This window comes from Lethenteron reissneri, chromosome 12, assembly GCF_015708825.2.
Source record: "Lethenteron reissneri isolate LAM-NWPU_2019-01 chromosome 12, ASM1570882v1, whole genome shotgun sequence".
Classification (NCBI taxonomy): domain Eukaryota; kingdom Metazoa; phylum Chordata; class Hyperoartia; order Petromyzontiformes; family Petromyzontidae; genus Lethenteron; species Lethenteron reissneri.
Window position 1 is genome coordinate 3,760,935 of NC_083790.1, and position 27,598 is coordinate 3,788,532.

The window sequence follows — 27,598 nt, forward strand, 5'->3', positions numbered from 1 at the left end:
GCTATCAATAAACCTTCAGTCAAGGTGCTTTCGAGTGTTTGCTTATGAAATTAAATTTTCAGCAAACAAGTTGGATACACGGTCGAGGGATGTTGCCGCGGTTGCAACCGTTTGCGCGCTAAACGCTGCAACAGCCGCGGTTCGATTTCCCAGCTTGGTAGTTGAGACGATGGTGCAAAGTTTGTTAAATCCGCACCGTCACGGTCCACCCAGTAGTGGGAAAGGAGTCGCCACGGACAGTCGTTCGGCGGGTCGTGTGTGTGTGCGTGTGTGCGCGTGTGCGCTCCCTCGTCTTCAAAAGATGTCTAAGCAGTGTGGAAGAGTAGGCCAAGACTATCTAGACGGGTCCTCCAGAAATCCCTCGAATGAATGGCTGCACCTTTTGCTTTTACTTTGGAAGTGAAGCGAAAGCAGGTCGGAGATGTAATTTAACATTGAAAAAGAATGTTTTATTTGAGTGCCTATCACCTGCTAATACGTATGCATCAGTAAATGCTAACACATAGGTTAAACAAAAATTGAAAAAATTATCTCAAAAGCACGTGCTGGAAATTATATTGGAGAGGTAAAAATCAGGAGCACATGGATGAGGGAACAGCAATGCGAATCACAGATATCATCATGACTGTTGAGATAAACAATCGAGCTTGGACAGGGTACATCACGGCTAGAAAGGATGATGGCCCATCGGCGAGACTACTGATAGTGTGGCAGCCACCAGTGGGATCACACTCCAGAGGACATCCGCCAGAGAGATGGAGCAATGATATCAACTCATGGGTGTAAGCGAGATCGGTCAGGGCACTGTGGGACTACCGGAGCGGTAGCAACGTGGAGGGACCATTACCCAGTCTGGGACGAAATATTGCTGCAGAGGCACCAACCCCCTCCCCCCCTCTCTATTTAAGGCCTCGACACAGAGGCGTTGTTTCTCTGTGTGTCTATGTGTGTGTGTCTCTCTCTCTCTGTCTTTGTGTGTCTTTCTCTGATTATGTGTTTGTCTATGTGTCTCCGTGTCTGTGTTTTGTCTCGCTCTCAAATTTAGCAATCTTTGGAAGAACGTAATCAACCAGGTAGGGTGTTGACTGTTGTGTTAACCGACTCTCTGTGTTGTATTGCATTACATTTCTAAGTTTACTAGGTTTGTTTTCTCATTCATTCTTACCTGATGACGGTTGCTTGTGTTGCAATTGAAACGTCGAATTCTATTATTTATTTTATTTTATTTCTACGTGACTTTACCGAAAGAACCAAGAGTGTTTTAAAGATGTTTAAAGTTAAAATACAACTTAAAATTGACAAGCATAGATTACTAGTGACCTAGATATGAGAGAAAACTCTTCTACGCCTTCTAGATTTGAAGCTTTATACGCCTTATACGAGCTTACCGGACAATATAAGTGCACCTACACGTACAACTCCCCTATTTGTAACACCGATTATCCCCTATTTTTCATTATCCTCAAGCCCTCATTAATCTGCCGAAAGTCAAATTCACACAACAACGAAAACCCTGGATAAAAGGCGTCATGTGGATAATTCACCCAGCGTTATGTTCACATATGTTCACATATAAAACAAGTTATTGTCACTATGGGGACCTCATTTGCCAGTAAAAATATGATAATTGGTTCTTTACCCTTCTATCTGGCAACAAAACTGACACCTTTTTGCAAGGAGTCATGTTTGCATAGACCGCAATACCTGCAGTCATAATACAAACAAAAGAACATAACTCTGATAAACACACTTGTATAGACACACTTGTATAGTTACGTATGCCTTCACTTCAACACAGATAAGCGCAATTTCATTTGCATTTATATTCAGTTACATTTTATTAAAAGTAAAAAAAATCTGAAAATAAATTAAACTTTATTGCATGTCACAAATACAAATGGAAAACCTAGCTTAATTATTATGTAATGCACAACATAATTTAAAATGTTAAAAACCCAGCGCCATAATTGTCATTATGATGTACTTTCATCGAAAGAACATTATAATTTACCATGCAAATTGAATTTAATTGAAAATGCTCCACAGCTTCACCCCATTAGATCAATTTCCCAGAATATTTGGTTCAAAAAATACACGTAGAGAAAATGCATTCAGTATGTTTAAGCACAATCAAAACCCTTAGATTTTTATTACATATTTTTTTGCTCTTAAAACACGCGTATGTTCAAATGCAAGATTAGAAAAGCAAATTGCTTCGTGGCTACAGTTGGGGAAAATAAACTAGTTGCAGACCTTTTTTTTTACCCATTAACAATTCATTGACTGCAGCGTTAATTGGATCCCTTCAGCTAATTACCCATTTTAACGTCATACATCAGAAAACCAGGAAACACATGAACGCTAATATGCAAATGACGAGACGTCAAATATATTACGTGGCTTATTTTGATTTTGGGTCAAAGAACATCCATGCCGTTCCCACATCCCAGCTGTGCGGCTATAGATTTAAAAGAACAAATGTTCACCATGACCAGCAATGAGATTAATTGACTTGTATATATAATGAGCATGACAAAAAAAAAGTTAATAGCCAAAATCACTGAACACAGAATGCTTTTATAAATTGCTTCACGACGCTTACGTTTTATTACTTGTGAACACGTTTCAGTAAAAAAAAAAGAACGGGAAAACATTCAACTTACTTTGTTCTCATTTTAACATGTAGGCTTTCACTACCAATATTTTTTTATAAAAGGTGTTTTGCGTTAGATTGCAAATTAATTGTCCTCATTACTGCGAAGAGTACTGGAACATAATAGACGTGTGCATGTGTGTGTACAGTATATATAAACACGATTATTATGTATATGTAGCATGCGCAATGAACCCAGAAATCAGATTTTGAATCCCGGGCCAGGGCTAACATCATTGGCAATTGATATCAACACTCGCCACTGGTCTCCCCTGGGCTGATTCAGCCATTAAATGAGTACACGAAATGGTGTGTAATTATTCCAGCACTGGGCAGACAACGGTGGTGGCCACACCACCCTCGAGTGTGCCATGCCAGCCTGAATAGTTACTCACCAACAGCACTTTCCCCAATAGTCTATTCGAGGCTGTATGAGAGATCTGTGCCTTTACATAGTATAGGCATGTGCACGTTCTTTACATTTCGAACGCACATTTGGAGTGGCTTATTACACTGGTCAACAAAAAAAACGTTTTTTTCTGGCCTGGACTTTTGCAGCTGTTTAAGACTAATTTCAGGATGCTGATTCCAAATCTGATCTCAGATTTGCTCTATCACATCTCATTTTATGCTATCGGCATACCCCATTTTCATTGATTTTACCCGAAATTAACTCTGTCACTTATGATTGCAAGTTGTTGCGAGTCAGTGACTGCTCGTGTTAAAATATGGTGCTGTAATTTTTATGATAGTGTGTTTATAATATCATTTAATGTAGATATCCACATTTATTTAATATTTTTCTTCTGCAGCTTTTATTGAAAATGCAATATTTGACATCTCAAAAACCTGATGTGATAGACAAAAACTGATGCCAGATTTGGAATCAGCACCCCAAAAGTGCATTAAAACAGTTGAATACCTTATACCAGAAAAAGTGTGTTGACCAGTGTTATTTTTTTCTCCCATCGACAAGCGTGCGGCGTACGAGCGCACTTCCGATGCATTCAGTGAAATATCAAGAACCGACAATGGCAGCAGCGACGATGCACATGGCGATGCGTGAGCGCAGGTGGCGGGGACCGTCAGTACCTTGCAGCTGGATCTTGTTCTCCGTGCTGTGGATGAGGACGGAGCTGACCAAGTCCAGGTTTTCGTAGCTGCTGCACCCAAGGGGCCCCTTGCGTGTCTCTGTTACCTATGGCGTAACGGCACAGGAATTAATTGCTCAGTTTTAATTGTTCTCACCACCAAAAGGAGAAGGCGGTGTTTTTTTTTTTGCCCGAAAATAACCCCTAACTCCCAATCGTGATAAATTTGATAACCTACACAGTTTGTTTTCTTATCATGGGAAATGGGTTCTCAGGAAAGGCCACTCTAATTTGTGGCTGTTCGTGGTTGCATGAAAGGCGTTCGTAAATGAGGTGTTCTGCCGTATCCGGCACAGCTTATTAGTGAGAACGCGTATCCGTGACCATTGCACTTCTTGCCTATTAAGTGCAGATCATTTCGTTGCACGAATAATTAATCGTTAAATTTAGACAACATTCCCAGGTGCCCGCCCCTCTCCGGTTGATGTAGCACCCCACCTTTAAACTGCTCCCGGGCCACGCTCCGGGAATTCTAGATAAATGCGGGGAGGTGTGCTGTGTATGAATTGCGTAGCTGCAAAAAATTTGAGATAATGAGTTAATGTGGGAATTGAAAGCAATGGAGAGAGAGAAAGAGAGAGATAAATGAAATAACTAATCATTTGAAAGCTGCAGGCTGGAGAATTGCCCACAACTTCTTTAAACGTAACAACTTTCTCGTGCTCAGCTAAAAAAAAAATGTGGCGTTTCAGAAAATTGCAAACCATGCAATAGCAGATAATAAACAGTGATGTTAAAGGTCAGTCTCAATATTTCCTTTAATAATTCCACTTGAAATTTGAGGTGAGACGATACACATTGTGAGCACGTACACCTACACCACATTCTGGGCAATTCCATGAGGATCTACAATAAGTAAATCCTCCAATGATGAGGGTTCAGATGTGTGTGTGTGTGTGCGCACGTGCATCTATCTGGCTTTGAAATGCCACAAACGACGGTAAGGAGCATCTCAACAAAACACTTGGGAAGTTCACCTTTATTAAAATGCCGAACCGTCAAAACAGTGGGGCATATTTTCCATTTCCCTTTCCAGCCATCAAAGCGCACACACACACAGCATGTTCTGGAAGAATTGATGTTGGTCAGAGAGTGCTTGAAAAATCTAAGCAATAAAATTGGAGATAGGCCACATAAGAGTGTTGTGAAATTCTCTCAAGCCTCTCTAAACTTGTTTTTTAACAGGCTTACGGCAGTTCATACTCATTATATCCCATTAACAAGGCAATCGCAATGAACACAGAAGGCATTTCATTGGCCAATGAAAAATACGTTTATGAACCACTTAAATCCAGGGAAAAGAAGTGAATTAATAATTTACACGTTTACTCATTTGAGCACAGCTAATTCAAATTTCACCTGTATTGTAGTATTTACACTTGCAAATAGATTCGTGTTGTAATTCAACACTTTCTGCGAATTCGTTGAGACAAAACGACACGCTCTTTGTGTTGGTAACATTAGAATTCGGACAGCGGTAAAGAGCATTAGAAATTCCGTATCGCCACTGCGAATGCAATAATCGATGCCGTATTCTTGCACAAGGCTACATTTGCTAATATTTTACATCTTGCGAAAAGGCCTCCAGAGTTTTGCTCGACGATTATTGCACAACCCACTCTCCAATAAGGCGAGCAGGGCTCTGTGCTTTTTAAATTGGGCTAAAGTCTGGGCCACCTCGGTGGACTTTTCAGGTTTGCAAATTACAATTCGTTGACATGGGAGTATATTTTAAAACTGCAGTCATTCATACGGAGGCTTTTGCAATGCGCATCTACAATATTTCTGATGTAGTAATATGGCTTCGGAGAGCAATCTGTGAAGCCTTCTTGCTGGAAAAAGCTAAATCGATGAGTTGATGAGCACTCATAAACACTTACAGGCCATTTACTTGCACCGAAAAGTGTTTGAGAATTTTTTTGCCTTCTTCAAATGTTGCACTTTTACACAAATATTATTTGACGTAAAGGATTACAATGCATTGGACGAAGAATATAAAACGAGGCCGCAGGAAGCATTTTGATAAAAAAAAAACATCGAAACAAAATGTCTGTTCCCGCTGTGGCTTAATCAGACGGGAGCAGTTCTTTTCCAAGTTAACTGAATGTTCTTTTTGATGTCGTGAGAACAACACCGAATCGAGAGAGGCTTTAAGAATGGCACACAATGGTATGGGTTTCTCAAAGGCGCTATTAAAACAAAGATCGATAACGTATTCATCCACACACTTATTATTTTTTACAGGATTGAGAAGTGGCACAGGGGATTCGCGAAGCACACTCGGAACCTGGTGACCCAAATTCGATTCACACCGAAGTCGGAAACAGTCCTTGTCCTCCCCCTTTCACCATTCTACACTGTGACCAGGCAGTGCTGGATTATCCTAGTAGCAAAAGTAGCATATGCTACGGACCCCCCACTTTCAAGCTATCAATTCCGGTTCAGTGATTCTGCACTTGCTCTATTACTATCGTACTATACTGCCTTAATCTTTTATGAACGACTGTGTGTTTAAGGTTAGCGATTTGTCATATTATCTGGCTGTATAGCAAATGAAAAAATACAATTACTTTACTATGCAAGTTAAACATTTGTGTTTTGATGTTTACGTGTTTTTTTATTTATTTCGGGTCCCTTGATAACAGATGCTACAGGCCCCGCACTAGCTTAATCCGGCATTGTGACCAGGATTGGTAAAGTATGGTCACACAACCCCTACGACTGACATATCATGGAGGGAGGCCCTCCATCCCAACGGGAACTGAAAAAAAGCTTTCAATTTAAATCTATATATATAAAATCGTGCATGTCTGTCTGTCTGTGTGTGTGTGTGGATTTCGGACCATACGCACTTTCATTGGACGGCGGTTGCCCCTGGCAACGGCTAGCGACGCCTTCACCGCTTTCATTGGACCTGGCAACGGCTAGCGACGCCTTCGCCAAGGGCTGCAGTTTCATTGGACGGCGATTGCCCCTGCCAACGGCTAGCCACGCCTTCGCCACTTTCATAGGCTCCGTAAATAATTAAATAATAGCCATTACACAGTATTGTTGGAGCGCTGAGGGGGGGGGGAAGGCACGCCACCCGTACCCCGCCTCTGCCGGGTGGACAATTTTGGCGAGGCCGCAGGCTCTGCACGCTACTAGGCCTCGACACCCACCACGCCACTCTGAGGTAAATTCATCAAAGTTTTTCCTACTCTTCACTCCACCCCCACCACAATGTGTGCAATTAATATTACTTTTAAACCCAACGCGCCAACAATCGATTACTTAAATGTTCACTGTACAAATAGTCATTAAGCTGGGTCAGCGTACTGCCAGTCTATCATGTAGACTGTAGCCTGCTTATTAAACTCGGTGAGCGTACTGCCACTCTATCATGTACACTCTAGCCTGCTTATGAAGCTGACTGCGTGTACTGGCAGTCTATAATGTGGACTGTAGCCTGGTTATTATAATCGATTCTTTATATGTTCTTTGTACAAATAGTCATTAAGCTGGTTGAGCGACCCCAGTTCCATTCCAACTCACGCCCACCACCGCTGACGATTATTTGAAACGGACCTGGGCCTCCCCTAGGTCGACTCAGCCTCAAACGCGTAACTGCTGTCGTGTGTGAACATCGTCACTGGGGAGACAAAGGCGGCCGGCCATCGTGGATCCAAGTCCCGGGCGAAGCCGGGTCATGTGTATGTGTGTATGTGTTTATGTGTATGTCTGTGTGTCTCTATGTATGTGTGTATGTATGTGTGTGTATGTGTTTGTCTGTATGTGTGTGTGTATGTATGTCGGTTTTTTTGTATGTCTTTATGTGTATGTCTGCGTGTCTGTATGTATGTGTGTATGTACGTGTGTGCATGTATGTGTGTATGTATGTGTGTGTATGTGTTTCTGTGTATGTATGCGTGTGTTTGTATGTGTGTTATGTGTGTGTCTGTGTGTCTGCATGTATGTGTGTGTGTATTGTGTATGTGTTTGTGTGTATGTATGTGTGTGTTTGTGTGTCTGTGTTTGTTTCTGTGTAGGTATGTGTGTATGTATGTGTGTGTATGTGTTTGTGTGTATGTCTGTGTGTGTATGTATGTGGGTTTTTTTGTATGTGTTTATGTCTATGTCTGTGTGTCTGTATGTATGTGTGTATGTACGTGTGTGTATGTGTTTGTGTGTATGTCTGTGTGTATGTATATGTGTGTATGTGTGTGTATGTGTTTGTGTGTATGTGTTTGTGTGTATGTGTGTGTATGTATGTGTGTATGTGTTTCTGTGTATGTATCTGTGTGTATGTATGTGTGTTATGTGTCTGTGTGTGTCTGCATGTATGTGTGTGTGTATTGTCTGTTTTTGTGTGTATGTATGTGTGTGTTTGTGTGTATGTGTATGTCTGTGTGTTTGTATGTGTGTGTATGTGTGTGTATGTGTTTGTGTGTATGTGTGTGTATGTATGTGTGTGTATGTGTTTGTATGTGTTTGTGTGTTTACGCTCGCATTACACAAATGTGTTGCAGGTCTAAGGCGTTCCTCGCGCAGCATTGCCGCTTTCTTTTTTCAGTCGTTTACTGCCGTACGCACCCTGACAGTCGTGTGTGTCTGCAGCAAGCGCGTGTATGTGTACCTATGGACGCGCGCGCGTGTGTTGTGTAGGGGGAACGGTAGTGTAGTGCTTAGCGTGCTGTCTGTGTGTGTGTGTCTGTGTGTGTGTCTGTGTGTGTGTCTGTGTGTGTGTCTGTGTGTGTCTCTGTGTGTGTCTCTGTGTGTGTGCGTGTGTGGTGTGTGGGGAGCGGTAGTGTAGTGGTTAGCGTGCTGTCTGTGTGTCTGTGTGTGTGTGTCTGTCTGTGTGTGTCTGCGTGTGTCTGTGTGTCTGTCTGTGTGTGTGTCTGTGCGTGTGTGGTGTGTGAGGAGCGGTGGGTGTAGTGGTTAACGCTACGCTGCGCTACAAACCCGGCGAACCGAGTTCCATTCCCGCTCACGGCCACCACCGGTGACGATTATTTGAACCTCCCCTAGGTCGACTCAGCCTCAAACGAGTAACTGGTGTGGCGTATTAACATCGCCACTGGGGAGACAAAGGCGGCCGTGCGTGAGTGGTGAGGGAGGGAGAGTGGTGAGGGAGGGAGAGTGGTGAGGGAGTGAGAGTGGTGAGGGAGGGACAGTGGTGAGGGAGGGAGAGTGGTGAGGGAGGGACTCAGCCGCAAAAAGAGTAACTGGTGTGGCGTATTAACATCGCCACTGGGGAGACAAAGGCGGCCGGCCGTGGTGGATACAAGTCCCGGGCGAAGCCGGGTAGTACAGCTAGTTATTCTATATTATTACCATGTCACAGGACGGCTCCTCCTTATCTGCAACCATATTACCTGTGACTCCTATTATCAGAAGGTAGCCATTTGTTGAACAAAAACTCCGATTATCCGCGGACCTTCCTATGAGCCACGATTTTTTTGCCAAGGTTGAGTGGAGTCAAATCGTAGACAACCCCATGAATCTTCTTGGTTCTTTCGGTAAAGTCACGTAGAAGAGAAATAATAAAATAATAAATAATAATACTTCTCTTCTACGTGACTTTACCGAAAGAACCAAGAAGATGAATCCCTGCAGTCACGAAAGCTTTAAATCGAAACCCCATGAATAATAGGATCGGTGGTAACGGTCCCCCGGCATCACCGCGGATAAGATGAGTTTCTCCTGTATAACGATCAGAGCGGCGTCGAATTTCCCTGCTTTTAAACGTTGGCGAGGGGCAGTGAAAACGCACGATGCCAGAGGCGGCCAGAGGGCGCAACAATCTTGGGCGGCCTGCTTAATTGTTGAGCGGCGATCGGAGCACGGGCGCCAACGATGGAAGCCGTTACCTGCACGGCCCAGCCGGTGATCTGGATCTCGTGCAGGCGACGCAGCGTGCTCTCGCGGTTGATGAAGTAGGAGGCGGCAAGCTGCTGGATGGCTTCCAATCCCTGCGCAGAGCCGTTGTCTGGCCGTCCCTCGAGCCGCGCCAGGTCCACCAGTATCGTCAGCTTCTCCTCGCCTGCGGGGAGCGCGGCGGCGCGAGGCAACGGGCGTGTCGTCGCAGATTAATAACGGTGAAAAAGGGGGAGGGGGGGAAGGCGCGGCCTCTGCGACTGCTGGCTCTTGACACTGTTGGCAGATAGGGCCTCTCCAAAAGGGATCTTTAGGTCTACTCTTTCCTCGTTGGCCAGACGTCTTTTTTGTTGTTGTATTTTTGGTTGTTGTTACTTTATGACCCCGTGCCCCTACTGGACATCTGTGAAGAAGAGCTTTCATAGCTCATCGGATATCTCCAGGATAAAAACTAATTCTGATTCTGTCTTGGAAGAGGTGGGAAAACCCATATTTTACCCCATCACACGTGACCTGCCAATCAACTCACTGCAGTGCAACCATTTATACTGCTGGGCACGCATAGGTGGGGGGGGGGGGGGGGATTAAAAAAAAAACTTCGCCCAGTGTTTCCACTACCGTGCCTGGAGGTGCAATCGCATATGCCACCCTCTGGGTAGCATATCTGACACCATGGCAACATCCATAATAATGGTAACCAATGTTAAATGATACCCTTCTTTTCAGCCGACTATAGATGCGGATTTAAAATTATCATAAATGAAGAGAAGACCAGATAAATTAATGCCTTGTCTTGTCAGCTCATTAGCAAGCACGACAGCGGTCTTTCTCATGGGAATGGTATGCAGGATGTAAAATTATAGGTATGGCCACACGGGCAAAATAAATTGCGTTGGTGTCCCACTATGTTCCATTACGTGTGTTAGTACCCACCAAGCCGATAACTTTGAAATTCCCAAGGTAGTTTAATGTACCTGGTTGAAAAATTCCTCTCGCTCTGGCGGAGTGAGATATCAGGCCCTCGCTGTGTATAATAATTATATGTTCTCTCTCAAACCCATTACATGCCGGGGTAAGAAATATGTTCCACTTTCACATACTGACAAGTCATTTTTGGCTCCGTGGAAAGTCTCTGCCCGGCACAGCTCAATTGAATCAATCATATAATTATTAAAAGTTGTGTGCATGAGCGATATTGGCCATAAACTGACAGTCGGCTATCTCGGAATGGAACAAAAAGTATATTTTTTGTTAAAGGAAAATTCAAAAAAATTAGAAAACCTTTGAGAAATATATCCCGGCACGCAATATCGAACATCAATGTAAATGTTAAGCGGCGTTTGCTCACCACCGAGCTTGCCCGAGACGACATAATGCGTGCCGTATTTTCGAATGAAGTTATCCAGGAGCTGCTGCTGAGTTGGCCGTCGCCCCAGCTGCCTCACGCTGCGCATGAACTCCGGGGAGAGGGGCAAAGGTGCGTGCGGGAACTCCGCCCGTGACTCCACCGCGATATTACTCACTTTCCAGCGAGCAAATTCCCTGCAATAAAGAAAAGAAGCAAAGCCAATAGACTGACTGCGTTGGGGTGGGGGGGGCAAGGCCACGGGGCCACAAGCCACCGAGTGATCTTTCCAAGATAATAATGTGAACGGAAAGAAGGGAACGTTTGGGAATAAAATTAACGAGGGCGGCTGCGTTTTTGGATCGCGATGAGACCTTTGCACAGAACGTAGTTGTTTTGAAATAACGATGACACGTATTTTTGACTAAATGCAGAAGATGTATGAACTTGATTAAAATATTTCACACGTGAGAATATTCCGTGACGAACTCGGATCTCTTGCCTATAAACATTTGGTAGTTCACAAGCGTTGCTTCAGGCAAGCCAGACACTACTGATGAGACTTTGCAAGTCGCTTGCATTGAACCAATCATGCTGAAATGATACACTCCCAGAATGCCGTGTTTGCTGATGGGCTGTGTAAAAATGACTTAATTGTTTTACGCGGATGGAAAGATACGCCGTCTGCTTATTTATTTTGTAGCTTAAATATTCCACGACGGCGCTACTTATTATTTTGCGTCACGAGATTAAGTGATACACTGCGCTGTCCAAAGACTGCACGTGATGTATATAAACAAGCAACGAACACAAAAAAACACGAGCGTATGTTTAAATTTTTGTTTATTCTTTCCTATACTAACGACCTAATTTGTTTTGGAACACAACGTGACACATTTGAAAAGTACAAGACGAGGATTGATGAGTTGTTTTAATGTTTTTGATCAGTCAATGCAAACGGTACCCTGAACGATTGCTTTGAAAGGCTCGTCAATTGCTTTATCAGGTCAGTAAAAAAAATAGACGTTTCTTTACCGACGTTTTTCAGCCATTCATCACTGGAAGTGCATTACTTGAGCTTAGTAAACACACACACACACACGCAGCCCAAATCCAAATGCAAGCGATGCTCCTGCACATTAATCCAGTTCCTCGTGTGATAATTGATGGAGCCATGAATAAACACGTTAGCATGCGTAAATTTAGTTCTGCGTGCGATGGGACTTGAAAGAGAGACACAGCTGGATTGCATGTCGGTCAGAACACCGTGTTACCGATACAATTATCCAAATTCCAATCTAAGCACCTCACAGCAACTGAACCTGGTATTGATACTTTAGCATGTGCTGCCACCCCAGGCACTTAAACCTAAAATTGGAATGAAGTTAAAGGTGCAGCCGTGCAATTGCTTCCTCACGCCACTGCTGGTGGTCAGTTCTCCACTTTAGAGATGGAGCTCTGGAGGGCGCCTATTGGAGGAGGTATTTTGGCCTACTCTTCCAGGCTGGCCAGACGTCTTGGAAGAGGTGGGAGTAACCCATTCTTAAATTTCGATTTAAAGCTTTCGTGACTGCAGGGATTCATCTTCTTGGTTCTTTCGGTAAAGTCACGCAGAATGGAAATAATAAAATAATAAAAATAAAACATAATAAAATAATTCTCACGACGTTTCGGCCACAACGCAAGACGCTGTCTCCCCGACAGACCTGGTCTTCACCTGAGGACGGCTGCTTGCGTTGTGGCCGAAACGTCGTGAGAATTATTTTATTATGTTTTATTTTTATTATTTTATTATTTCCATTCTACGTGACTTTACCGAAAGAACCAAGAAGGTAACCCATTCTTGCCGATCGAATACGGAGCAACCATTTACAAACGCCGGGAGGACAGAGGCAGAGGGGATTTAAGAAACTTGGCAGTTGGTTCAACCGCCATGCCGGGAAATCGAATCGAACAGCATGCAAGCCGCTACACCCATGGCAGCAATTCGAGGGCGCAAAGAGTAACTAACGTATCGCTACAGGGCAATTGGTACGGTGCAAGTTCCAACGCCATAATTTGACAGCATTGGCCGTCGACGGTACTCAACACCAGGGAGCTCTACAGAGCCCCTCTAGCGGAACATTTTGGCCTACTCTTCCATACGTGTGCATGTGTATATATCGAGGTTGAACTTCGTTCACGCTGTACGTAGCAAACTGTGCATAACGGAGGTGCGGGAGAATGACAACAAACTAAACCACATGGGCACCACGGAAATCTTGCAAATGGTACGGCTCTCTTGCTAATCGACTGCTAGATGAGGGCCCACCAGCACCGTGCGGGTTTGTGGGGGTTATTATTGGGCACGCTTCACCACGCTGGTTGGTGCTGGTTGGCGACGGTGCAGAGCCGTGGACTTGGCAGCAACAACAGATTTTGCGGCGCTGCCCATCTGCTGCCATTGCAGCCCCACGGCCGCCTACGACGCTGATCGTGCACGACGGTCGCCAGTCCAAGTGCCGGCCAGGCCTATCCCTGCTTAGCTTGCGAGATCCGATGAGATCAAGCGCATTCCGGGCGACTTTAAATCAAAGGCGACGTCAACGTAATACAAGGCAAAACGAGTGTTTGTGCAATGTCTAAATACATGAGGAGCCTCTGGGGCCTGTAAACGGCAGACGGTAACTTCTGGACAACAGTTCTGGGGCCCATAAGTCTAAGCCAGATGAAATTAAGATATTTGTCTCTGCCTGTGCATGCGTCTGCGCGTGGGCGATTGCGCGTGTGCACTGCTGAATGAGACGCTGTGTGCCTGCGAAGCTGATCACTTTAGACAGCACTTTCGTTGTTTCCATGGCAGCTTTGCCCACTGCCTCACTTGTGCTGGGGCCTACTTTAGCACACCTCATCAAAATACTAAAGACAAAGCATTTATTTCATTTTAACGATCATCCCCGCGTGTGTCACATTTGAAATTAGGCCTGATTTATTTTTGTTTTAAGAAAGCGTCTGATGTTTTTTCCCATAAGTAAACAGGTGATGAATTTCCAATACGGTTTTTACTATTTATTTATTTTGCTTACCCAGGCCTGACAATACCAATTTATCAAGAACAGTTGCACAATGTAATTGTATGAGTAAACTAAATATGTCACGTTTTTTGTGTAAATGTGAAGCAAAGAAATGTGACCCGTTTTTACACAGTCCAGGTGATGTGAAAACAACTTTTAAGATATCAAGAAAAAGGTTAAGGTGGAGCCTTGCTCTTGCCACTGCTGATGGAAGAGGCCTTCAATGGAGAAAGCTCTATAGAGCCCCTCTAGCAGAACATTTTGGCCTACTCTTCCATACGTGTGCATGTGTATATATCGAGGTTGAACTTCGTTCACGCTGTACGTAGCAAACTGTGCATAACGGAGGTGCGGGAGAATGACAACAAACTAAACCACATGGGCACCACAGAAATATTGCAAATGGTTGGAGTACAGACACGTGAGCTGCCGATTGACTCTGATATTACCCACGTATACAAAGGAGGGAGAAGGGGGCCGGAGGGGGGGGGGGGCATTTTATGAATCTTTCCCCGTTGTTTAAACTGCCGCAGCAAAGACACTGAACCGGCGACCTCTTATGATTGCAAGAGTAGTGTGGCGCTCACCACTGCACCGTGGCAGCATTCCCATATCAGGCCTCCTTGTAAAATGTCTATTCATTTGCATTGTTTTTCAATGGCTCAAAAGCGAAACAAATTGGAGTGCCCTCTCTGTTGAGATTCGGCGCATCGCATCCCCCCCGGCTTTCGGCTGCAAAAGTATGGCAGGAGTGCAGCTTCTGCCGCGGCAAGTGCACTAATGCGGCACGAAATGAATCCGCACAGTGTGTGTGGCCACGGCAAGCCGAGCACTACTGACAAGCAATGCATACAAATATTACGAGTGCACAGGCACCAACCGAAAACACATTACTTCAACTAATTTACAGCCGCCCGGGTGCCTCCGGTGGCAGGGCGGGCAGGCAGGCGGGTGGGCAAGGTTACGAGTTCAAATCCTGGTTCGGTGAGGGCTGGTGGTGGAGCGGGTTGAGTCAACTCATCATTAACATTTGGGTCGATAAAATTGCTACCACTTAAATGGGGAAGTCGACAGCAGTTACCCTATGAAGACCCCCCCCCCCAAACCCTACCATAGGAATGTGGAATTTTCCCCACTGGCTCAATGCTCATTTGTGTAGGAAATCACTGTTGACTTTGTTTTCCACATGTGTAGCGAAGACGGTTATCAAATTATTGATGACGATGATGATCTCATGGGCTCTAAATCCAGCAATTCATGGAAACAGAAACAAATGGAAAAATTATTCACTTAAAAGTTTTGTTCAATTCATACCAGCTTTGGCGCTACAACAATGTCATTAACATCACGTAATACATTTGCATTGACGAAATAAATGCCTAAACCAAAAGAAAAAATCTGTTACAATTCACACACTTGTACAAAAACGACACGGACCAATAAAGCACTGTTACCTGTAGATTTTGTATCGCACGGTGTAGCCCTCGCTATATTTCTTGAGAAAGTCTTTGTACTCCTCTGCTTCGTGGAATGGCCCGCGGTCCGTGAGCAACCAATCAAACGCGTCGCTTCGGCCCTGGCTTCGCCCGTCTCCTGCCGCCACTCCTTGCGGCAATCCCAGCGTGCCGTGCATCTGGCTGGTCACATGGTCCCAGGCAGCCAACAGGCAGAGGGCAGAGAAGATCCGCGGCCAGTGCATGTCTCCCAGCGCCCCTCCGCCGTTCTCTCATCATGCTCGCTCCATCGTTCCGACCCCCCCCCAACCCCCCCCCCCCTGAGCCCCCCCCCCCCTCCCAATTCCTGTGGCCAGCTGTCGTGGTCTCAGTGGCCTGTAGAATAAGATTTAGACACAATCCCAGGTGTGGTGGAGCTCGCCTGTGGGTAGGGGGGGGGGCAAAGAGAATTCAATTTTGGTGAAAAAATGAGAGAGCATTGCAAGGGGTAGGGCAAAAAGGGGGGGGGGGCGACGGGGGTTGGGGTTGTGGGGAGGAATGAGTAAGTTGGATGGTGAGGGGGTCTGGGAGAAATATGGATAGGAAAAGGGGATGGGACATTGAAATTGAAAAGAACGCAGGGATTGCCGTGTGGATTTTTACTCAAGTGTAAAGGAATAACATTAAAATATATATATATTGCACATCTTAAAATATGTATTACACTGGGCTTCGAAAACATTTAGAAAACTCCACCTGAAAAGTCAACGGTCACACTTATTTTTCATGCATCAGTGTCGCGTTCTGATCGGTAACTATATCATCGCTAAATTGGATGTGCTTAACACATACATACAGATGGGGCTTCAAAATAAAACGCAATTTCTGCCAAGAACGTTTGAAGACATACATGACCGAGCGACAATTAGCCAAAAAAACAGCATTAGAAGGTGTTCAGAAGCCCACGCAAAAACGTGCTCTTAATCCTCATTAACATGCACACGATATTGCGTTCCATCCAGTCGCGCGTGCCATTGCTTTGTGAAGGAGTTTGCGTTGCCTGACGTGTCGACCTGACCCCGGAACCGGCCGCCCGCTGTCAAAAGTGGCGTCGTGTTGTTCCTCTGGCCGGTTGGCATTAACGGCGGATTTAAAACCAAATGGAGGCACCGTTCGGCGCCACGTGAACGAGCGGCATTTGGCGAGCAGAATTAGGGCACTGCATGTAAAACTATTAACTATTTTCATTTCATTTTACCAGGTAAGGCCCACTGAGGTACAAAGCTCTTTTTCAGAAGCGACCTGCCCACAAATGATAGCTCAACGAAATGGCTTATCATCACGGAGAAATGTCTAGCAGACAAATACTCCCAAACCACTTTTCTAAAAGTGGAGGAGGGAAAAGCCGGAGGACCTGGAGAAAAATCCACGCGGCCACGGGCAGAACATGCAAATATACAGGCGTCAGGGTCTGGATCAAATCCACGACGTCCGATATACCAGGCGAGGTAGTTAATGTCTCACCACCGTGGCTCCCAATACCTGTGATACGGTGGTCATTTGGGTGTGAGATTTGTTGCAATCTGCATCAGGCACATGTACGTCTGTGATTAATGGTAACAAACGCCCATCAATGTGAATGGCACTTGATGCTGTAAATCAAACGCAGAATATGTCAGGATTTGCTACCGAAGGTGACGGCAAATTGAGAGAAATCGACTAAAAATCTGAAAATTCGGTCCCTGATTTACGCAGCAACCTTAAGTTTATTGACATTTTCGTGCGGTCTAAATGGCCCTTTTGTGACCAGTTTCCAGAAGTAGTAGAAAACCGTATGGATTTGTGCCTAAACATGATAAACAATATGGCATTAATGTCAATTTTCTCGAGAGTCCTATGCTCCATGTATATAGAGCTTACATTTACCTTTGGTACAGGCAGCATTTCACACAGATACTTTCAAGAATTGTATTTTAAAACAATTATTTAACGCTCCCACAACAATTATTGCATTGGCCCGAAGCCTGTAATTCGCCAAATACAATCAGCAATGTTAAACATAATATTGTATTGCTTTTTTAATATGCACGCTTAAGGGACCAACACAAAGCTACCCCACGAAAACATTTCAAATTATGAGCCAGTGGAATTTCACCAGTGTAAAAAAAAATATAAATCAATTTTTGATTAAAAAAATAATACACTGCATAGAAGATTATTTGTCTGCCACGTCGTGCTGATGGAAGATAGATTGATGACTTCAGGGCTGATGTAGGAGTGAGATGGATTGCAGACCAAACGACAGGAGTTGATGGAATAATAATCATCATCATCATCATCATACTATGAGAACTAATCAATTAATTTACAATTACGTTAACTCTTTGCTTTCCTGTCAATAAATCCCATGGCTCCCGACGGGCTGACTTTCGCTTTTTGTTCAAACCCCCCTTTGGTGGTCCCTCACACCGATGCCATTATCGAGTCCACATTCATCCTGCCCTGTGGGAGATACCAAACGACCAAAACAAGACGGTTGTCCAACCGCGGCCATTCGTCACCTCCCACGGGCCCTTCCATTCCCTACTTACAAGTGCCGACCGCGTTCGAGAGGGGCGCATAATTGCAAGTTCTTATGGTGAAGCGGGGAAATCTGCTGCAGTTGTGGAATTACTCAGCGGTCATTAAAAAGTATGTGTGTGCGCACGCACGCTGCGTGCGTCCGTGTCTTTATTTTTTTACCGTTGCCGGAGGCTGATTTTATATCAACGATCGTTTCTGACCGTGACTTAAATACAACAAATATGTGACGAACCACCCAGCAACCTCTTCCATTGTAAAAATGCATTGTGCATTGTCATGCACGGCTAATTCATGATCATCTCGCGTACGTTACATTGGTCAGGTTTCATGCCGCAATACGAATGATTGCGCTCCCATTGAGAAGGACAGTCGGACCGCCATCGGCAGCGGGCACCGATGATGCGTAGACATCGGACTCTGGACTGCAAATTGCTTGGCTCGCAGAGCCCTCCCGCCCACTGACCCCCCCCGGCACCCCCCGCCCCCCCCCCCCCCCAGCCCCCACCGCCCCCCCCCCCGGACCCCCCCCCCCCCCAATCTCCGCCCCGTACTCCCTCCTCAATTTCCTTCTGAAGGCCTCCAACTTCCAGCCACCTTCTCCCAGCTTCCCCCAACGGTGCGATCGCACGCGTTTTAATCTGGTCGGCGGTGATGGTGAGCACGTTTCATCTGTCTGCTAGTGCTCTGAGAGGGCATTTCATGTGCCCGCTGGTGCGGAACAACACGTTTCATCTGTCGCTGGCATGGGCCAGCGTTTTTCATCTGCCCATGCATTCGATGAATGTCCTTAACCCACCCCATCCCCCCATCCCCCAACCTTAGACTGCCAAAGGAAAGGTTAGAGCGGTAAATGGACGGAACCTGAATCGCTCTGGGACACCTGGAGTCGACCATCGTATAGAATAAAAAAAAACTCCGCACTGTTACTCACAGGTGCGTAATGCGCAAATAGAGGTGCCCACGGATGAATATTCACTACATTCCAACTGTTCGTGCTTAACCGTGGTCATTATTGTCACATCCTCGATGGAGATTGGTGGCACAATGACGGGGTGGGCGTGGGGGGGTTCCATCGAAGCTCGGAGAAGATGGAGGCACGGGCGTCGAAGCGACGAGTCGTGTGATGCAGTTTCTCAATTACAGGTCGCCGTCGGCGTTCCTCGCTGGCAGGCAAGAGCGCTGGCGGTCTCTGTGGTCTCCTAATTGTCCTCGCGCAGCGTCTGAATTTCCACGCGGTGTCGGATCTCTCTTATTGGGCGGCACGGTAATTATCCAACTGTGGTCAAGAGCCACGGTATATAAACTGCCGCTGCTCCAACAATAAAGTGCAGACATGTCAAAATGTTGGCAAAGTGAAAGGTCAAGACGTGGCGCACGGCGGCGCTTGTCACTGCAGATCAAGGGACATTTGACCTATTCTGGTACGCGAGACAAGGAGGGGTTAGATGAAGGGGTGAGACGCTTGCTTGGCCCCACCACAAACGATCTGCCAATTCGCCATGCGCTCGGCCGCACCTTGGAGCACACTGACTGAAAATTGAATCTTCCATGTCCGGACTGATCGTTCATCTTGACAAGGCCCCCCGGGATTTGCCGCAGAGTTAAACACAGGTGTCATTTACGCCGCGTTCCGCTCGCAATCCCAGAGTGTGTGCCACGGTGGCGAGATGTTAACTACCTGGTATAGAGAAGGTTGCGCGTTCGATCCTAACCCTGACGCCTGCTGTATATTTGGAGTTTGCGTGATTTATCTCCCCGTGATCACCATAAATTTTTGTCTGGGTCCTCCGGATTTTCCTCTCCACGTGTAAAATGAACGCGTTTAGAGTGTTTGACTGCTATACATTTCCACGTGAGGATAAGCCACTTCGTTAAGCTATCATTTGTGATGGCCAGGTCGCTTCTGAAAAAGAGCGACATAACTCAGTTGGCCTTACCTGGCAAAATAAAAAGAGTATTTTTTATGCTTATTCATTAGCGCACCACTGATGTCTTGCTGTACGAGCGCTCCACGTGTTGGGAGATTTTCTTCAGCAGCTGATGGAGAAGTTCTTAAAAGGGGCGTTCGGGCGTGTGGATCGTAGCATCCGGACTTCGTGCCAAACAAGACACAGCTAAAAGCCCCAAAAACATTGGAGGGATTTACATTGCTGTATAGGTAAAATGTATACTCGGCAAATTATGGAAGTCACCGAAAATAGGTTATAATTTTCGCACGAGCTTAATCTGCGATTCACGTGGCTTGTTTTCCTCTCACTATTGTATTTATTCGGGTTTCATGAGTATCATAATAATAATGCTATTTATTTACCCAGGAAAGCCACACTGACTCACTCAAGAGGGTCCTGATAAAGGGAGATGTTTGTCCAAACCCATAAATAAGCGTTTGGCATGTGGCAAGAAACCAGAGAACTGGAAGATATTTTGCACACGAAGAGAGATAACGCTTAAATGTCTGCACAGATTAATTCAACAATCCATTGCTCTGCTGCGAATCTCCTGGCTACCTCCCTTCCCAAGCCGACCACAATACCCTGTGTTCTCAGGCAGTCTCCCATCCGAGTCCTGAAGAGACTCAAACCTGCTGAACTTCCAAGATCTAGCGAGGTCAGGTGTAATCCTGGATGATTTGATCTCTTTGTTAAACTTCATAGCCATTCACTAGGTATCTAGTGAATGCCAGATGCTTGCAAATGCATTTTTGTAGTTGTGCTGCCACCCAGACTAAAGAAGCATGCATCATTTATAAACGGGAAATATTTAAAATGGTGTAAAATGAAACAGCTATAAACACACACGGAAATCGTTTAGAACATCACTATTACTGCCGTGTTACATTTCTTTCTAAGGACAATATTTTAAAGCTTCATTTCCGAGTACACGCGGATGCAAATCGATGGATTATGCGCCGGCATTAGGCGCAGATGTGTGCAGCATGTGTTTCTGTCGACAACGTCTATTTGGCAGGCGGCAATTTCTCCACCGAATGCAATAAACATAATTAGACAACTCCGCGAGTGTGTCGACGATAGCTTCGTTGCCGCTAATGCCAGACATCGGGGAGCGGTGGGTGTAACGGAGAAAAATCAGCGGCACACAAGATGTTTTTAAACAAATGATCGTCTTTGCGAAACTCAATATCAGACAGGCGAATTTGTTCGAGATCCAGACTGAAGCTCATTAAAATCACCTAATGGTTCCATTGCCGTCGCTGCTGCTGGCAACACATCACGCAAGGCAAACATGGAGACAGAAACTGACACGCCCTGCTTTCCACAGTTCCCAGTGGCAATTCACTTCTCCAATTAAAACAAAAACGCTGGGAAGAAGGTTTATCATTTGTCGTTCATTTATCCTGCCCAAAGAGCTATGGCAAAAAAAATTGTCACACGGGCATGCATGTTATTTTCATAGCCGGTAAAGAGTTACGTGTTCGTTGCGTTTTGACCCTGCGCTAAAGCGAAGGCGAGAAACGTTTGTGTTTGTATTGGAACCCTTCCTCTCTTTCCGAAAGTGCCGAATGAAGCAGTGAGCATGGATGTGATCGCAAACCCATGGGGCCGACAAACACCTATCGTAAAAGAAACTATTAAAATTAACTAAACTATTTATTTTATTTTACCAGGTAAGGCCCACTGAGCTATGTAGCTCTTTTTCAGAAGCGACCTGGCCATAAATGATATCTCAACGAAGTGGCTTACCACGTGAAAATGTCTCGCAGTCAAATACTCCAAACGCACGTTTCCAAATGTGGAGGGGAAAAAACCCGGAGGACCCTGGAGAAAAATCCACGCGACCACGGGGAGAGAGAGAGAGAGACACCGCAAATTCAAAATATACAGTAGCAGGCGGTCAGGGTCGGGATCGAACCGACGAACCCCCTGAATACCAGGCGAGGTAGCTAAAGTCTCGCCACCACGGCGCACAAATGAGTGCCGCGTGAGTGTGCAGACGCGGCTGTTGCTGCGCGTTACGGGAGAACACTGGGCCCGCCGGGCATCTGCCTGCGGGCGGGTGAGGGTTCTCGTGCGCACGGGAACCGACAATAAGCAGCGTCGAGTTCGAGACGTTGCCGTGGTGCGGGGGGCAGGGCGCGTTCACGGAGCCCTCGCGCGGTACACGCGGGGGGGTATTTGTCCTAGGAGGTGCGATGCGTCACGTTCTGTGAGTGTACTTTGCTCAGAGCTAGAGACAAAGGCGACGGGGAGATGAAACAAAATGGCTTTGGAGGGTTTCGTATTTTCCTTGTTTTTGTGGTGGTGGTGGTGGTGGTGATGGGTAGAGTGGGGTCGGCGTGGGTGTTACGTGACACGGTGGTCGACCTACGATCACACTGCGGGCCGCAAGGCTCACACTGAAGATCACAGTCATGCTCACACAATCGTTACATTTGCATTCACGTGTTGCCGCTTAATATGCCTGGGCAGCTCAAAGCGCCTTACGTCACATCGCATCTCAAACAATTCAGAGTGCACCCCCAGTGCCAGCTATCACCACGCAGCACATTGTGACTTAGCACTGGCCTGCAAGTGGGGATTAGTCTCCAGTAGGGGGGAGATGATTGATCCGTGTAATCCAACATGAAGCAATTTTGCCGGTTATTTTTGAAATGTGTCAACATTGTTTGGACAACGAAGCCAGCGCACAACAACCTACTCTTTTCAAAGGCCATCACAGGATCTTTAACGTCCACTGCGAGTGAAGCAGGCAGCCTACCGGTGTCGTGGAACTAAGGTCACATCTCTCCTTAGTCCACGCAATGCTCAGCGGATTCATGTATGATATGGCGATGATGCCAATTTTTGGCGAGGGCAGCAACAAAAAAAAACGGAACGCATCAGAGAAGCCAGAGAGGACGTCCGTGACATCAGTTGGTGTCCAGGCGCTATGTGGGTTATTGCATCGAAGGATTGTGAGAGGTGGCGGCGATTTTGGGAGGGCCTTCATCCAGCAGTGGACTGACCGTGGAGGAGCTGGGGGTGGAAGTGCATTTTCTCGGCTAAGAAAACACGAGCAACAACACCTGCTGGATGGACATTTTCTACGCACGTCAAATTCCAGGATGAACTATGCTCACAAGCTGTTGTTTTGGTCAGTATTGAATCTTCGAGGTGGGTGCAGTGACACGCTGGTTAGCGCACTTCCATGGCTAACATCATTGCCGAGTGATAACAGAAGCGGTGCTAACCCTCCGGCCTACAACTCGCGCTCGCCAAGTGTGCTGCAGTGCGGTGAAAACACCCCCCAATGACGGACCAGGCTTGGTTATGGATTTATCAAGCAGTCTATTTATGAAAGAAATATGTTAGTGATTTTTATGATTGCTAAAATCATGCAATGTGTGGCTATTCGATGCTCAGTGTGCATGGCGAGCTGGTATATGTTGGGTTGAATAACAACAATCCATGACTGCCGTTGTTGAACTGGAGATCCAGTCAGTCGCAGCGATACAATTGGAACCAGAAGCCAATGAATAGACAATGACGATGGGAAAGCCGCCATACATTGTAACACTTTGTCCGAGCAATTACAGTTGCTATTCAAAGTATGTTTTTTTCTAAAAAAAAAAAGTTTAATTGACATGCAATGCGGAATGCCAATTTTACACAAATTAGCTTCGATGTAATACAATGGCTTATAATTATAACTGGCCTAAATTCACACGCATCTCTCATTGGTTAGCAACTTTGCACCACTGTCAGAAAATGAAATATCATTGTTGACGAAGAAATTTGGAAATTATTTTGAGAGTGTTTCTTTTTTATAAGTAAGTATATAAACGTGTACTATTAGTGTCATACAATTGTGAATGATCTATATGATTGCTGCTGGAGTGGGTATATCTGACTGAATAGACCGTCCTTCAGACACAATGCCCTCCATCTGACTTCAGCAAGGCTATCAAAGAACAGAATTTTCACCGAACATGTTATTCTCATAGTCGGTTAGATAATGTCATCCATTACGAGTTCCAAGTTACCAGGACGTTTCAATTCAAAGCAAATGCACACGCAGCGAAATGCCTCTGTTTTCTCACATCGCACGCGACGAATCATCAGCGACGCTCCATCCGACTTCGCTCCTCACAAAACAACGTCCCAAGTCAATGCTCGGAAGCCGTGCAGGCCTTTTTGGACGCCGCGCGCTTAAACGTCGAACAAATGTAACTTGAACCCTGACTAAAAGCTTTCGCGACTGCAGGAATTCATATTCTTGGGTCTGTCGGTAAAGTCAGGTAGATAAAAAAATATTGAGTAACAAAATACAAAAAAAAATGAAAATAAAGTGAATAGAAAATTAATAAAGTTGCCGAAAGACCCAGGAATTTGAACCCTGACGATGTGCACTGGGAGTCACGGACAAGCACCGTGTGAAAGACGCGACGCGGACGATCCCTGGCTTCGAATCATCAGCGAAGCTCACGGGGCCGCAAACCATAACAGCAGCTGGCGCGGATACTCGATGGTGCGCGAATGGAAAATAAATAATAAATGCTCACCGTAACAGAGGGTTTTTGGTTAGATCGCGTAAATATAAATTGTCGTTAAACCCGCCACCACCCGACACATCCAATTAGTAAGGTTTGTCACGGAAACGAAACATTCCAATTCGTTACTAATTCAGAACATCGGTGTGTTGGAGAGTAAACCCACCAAATTTACAATTCGAGTACGATGAATTGGTGGCGAAAGCCTACGGGTAAAAACAAAAAAACTCTGCGGTTTGCGACTGTGGTCACCCAGAACAAAGACCACGGGACATATATCGACTCGATTTGCGCGATTCACAAATAAGGAGGCGTCATCACAGCGACACACCAGTCCACTACTCCCGACTGAATCATCTCGCTCAACCATCTCGGTGTAAAACTACAGCTGCTTGCCCTACATTAATATTAGCCGAACGGAGAAGAAGGCTTGGCTTCTGAATGAAGGCATCAGCCAAGCAAGCTGTTGCCATCACGCATGCTCGCTGTGATATAACCATCTATGGAGCACCTGCACATGAGCTGGTTTCATTGCTCCATCTCCCCGGGGGGAGTCGGACCTCTCTGATGCGTTCCCTCCCTTGCCTGCCACTCTGTCATTATTTTCGACCTCGTGCCGCCATCCCGTCTACAGCATTGTCCTGCCCAGGGACACTATTCTAAACAGTCAGAATGATGTCATTAACCTTCGTAGCTTATCTCATCCGCGTGTCCCTCCCTCTGTCTCTCAATATAATTCAGAGAACTCTTCTCTGAACACTTTTCGGTTCCGCTACGCTTCCTTTGTTAGCGATGAAAACACATTTCCAATCGAGTTTCCATGCGGCGTATGTCTTATTTATCGTTCTGGTCAAAGAGAGAATTAGTGTAATTTCGCATTCACAAAGCCAACAGATATGTACTGGAGACACCTACACTGCTGCAACCTTTGTTGCCACTGAGAAAATAGAAAATAAACAGCAATTTATCTTTATATAAACCTAAATCCATGTCCATGTCTTGTTCTTGCAGCTCCATTCACTTAAACATCATTTCTCAGTACTGGCCCCGTGAATGCATATTGGTTAGCTCAGTCACACCTGTGTCAATCATTGAAGCCCCTTTTGTTCGCACTTGACATACAAAACGATAATTACGAATGCAGCTACACATGAAAGAAAGCCACGTTGCTCTGGATGGCCACGCTGCGTGCATCGCCTGCATGTGCAATCTTAGAGCCGAGGCCCCCGTTAGAAACGGTGGAATACTTCCAAGTGAAATTACTATCATTATTATCATCATCATCATCAATCATCAGCCATGAATCAATCCACGATTGAATGGTCTCCCCACGCTGCCGCCAATCTCTCACAACACCCGCGATGCAACAAATCAAACGAGGACTACCGCAAAAAAGTGTCGATTTTAATTGGCTCCATCTCCGCAGTGGCCGTACCCTCTCAAGATGCTTTTAATGCATCTTGGCTGCCGCTCCATCGCTCTTCTTGACCGTCGTCCATCATCTGTTCGAGCCGTGATGCGCCCGGCCGAATCTCACTCACTTTCTTTTTTTTCTAAACATCACGAATTTTGACATTAACCTGCGCATGCACTCGAATTGTGTATTTTCTTGGATTTTCTGTTTGCACTCAGTCACATGTTCACTTTAAGATGTTTTTTTGTTTGTTGCGGTGGCACCCGATTCAAGAGCCGAATGGCTCACAGGGCTATACCTAATAAATGCACTTGAACTTGAACTAATTGCACGTATGCCTTCCTCTGTCTCTCAATGTAATTCCAAGCGAGCGTCTCTCCCCTCTCTCTATCCTTCTTTGGCCACCTCTCTTGCTTTTCTTCTTATTCTACATTTATTCAATAATTCATGGGAGAGCGGTGTGGGTGGGGAGACGACAGCACGAGATCGAAGGTGGACGCGAAGACTTTCGAAGCGTTTAGAAGCACGCGATTGGACATTTACACGCGGGGGCATTGCGCGCGCGGAGACAGATTACCTCGAGCAACCGAGACGTGCAGAGATGCATGGGTTGGGTTAGGGATACGCGCACGCAGATTGGCTAATCTATCATTAGCTTTGTCCACTTCGTCAAAGCGGCGACGGAAGAAAAAAAATCGAACTGCTTTGGCCAACTTGGGCAAAGTGAGATTTTGAGCGAGTCGCTGACACGGCTGCCGGGGGATCGTTACCATCAGATTTGTCAAAGTCCATTTGCCGTGTCAAGCCCCAACTTAAGGAGGCGGCGGCCGCGGCCCATCGCAACGCCTTAATTCTGCTCGACATTAACTGGGCGAATGCTTGTGAGCGATGGGCGGCGAGTCGCAGTGAAAGCAGGAGAAACTTCAAGTGCGCAAAAAAAACTGCTTAACATGGGGATAGTTTATTTCCGATGCCTGCGATGGCAGTGGTGCACAAGCACAAATAACAACAAAAACTATCCGTCAATGACACTGCCCGAAAGAGAAACACATACGATCGGCAATGTTTTGACCAATGGCCCCTATTCATGAAAAAAGCCCTGTATGTACATGTACATCACTATAAATGGGTACGAAAATGTGTAACATTGAGAAAGAAGGACCATTGCCTGAAAGGATGCGTTGAGTTTTCGATGAACGCATGGGATCTTGGACTGCTTCTCAATGTTACTATTTTCGTCCCCCGTAATTTTTAGTGATGTACGTACAGGGCTTTGTCCATTTAATGCTGGATGAAGGCCTCCTACACCATGTGGGTCATGGAAGGGTATTTTGACCATAATTCACCACGATGGTCAGTGCAAGTTAGTGAATGCGTGGGTGTCACGGGATCAGTTCAGAAATATCGCCCCCGATGTTAGCCGTGGTTGAGAATCCTACTCGGCTGACAGAGTTAGTAGCACAATGCGTAAACCACTGCACCACCACTCCCACCCTAACATTCAGAAATAAAGTGACTAAACATAACTTTGCACAAAGTTGGTTTGAACGTTTCTGAAACAACTTAAGATGTTGTGCTGTATAGCTGTCGAGACTACGGTGCTGCCCATGATCCATGTTTGGG

General features: G+C 45.6%; 1 protein-coding gene across 1 annotated transcript in view; it reads right to left on the reverse strand.

Annotated features, from left to right (window-relative positions):
• LOC133341767 (BMP/retinoic acid-inducible neural-specific protein 3-like) overlaps positions 1–15,835 on the reverse strand; it is a 33,159-nt gene extending 17,324 nt beyond the window's left edge. Inside the window, exons 1-4 of the mRNA XM_061550449.1 lie at positions 15,513–15,835; positions 11,009–11,202; positions 9,654–9,826; positions 3,746–3,851 (exon numbers count right to left, since the gene is read on the reverse strand). Coding sequence (XP_061406433.1) covers positions 3,746–3,851; positions 9,654–9,826; positions 11,009–11,202; positions 15,513–15,757 — 718 coding nt within the window. The 5' untranslated portion in view covers positions 15,758–15,835. The remainder of the gene's footprint in view (positions 1–3,745; positions 3,852–9,653; positions 9,827–11,008; positions 11,203–15,512) is intronic.
• Positions 15,836–27,598: the final 11,763 nt, after the last annotated feature.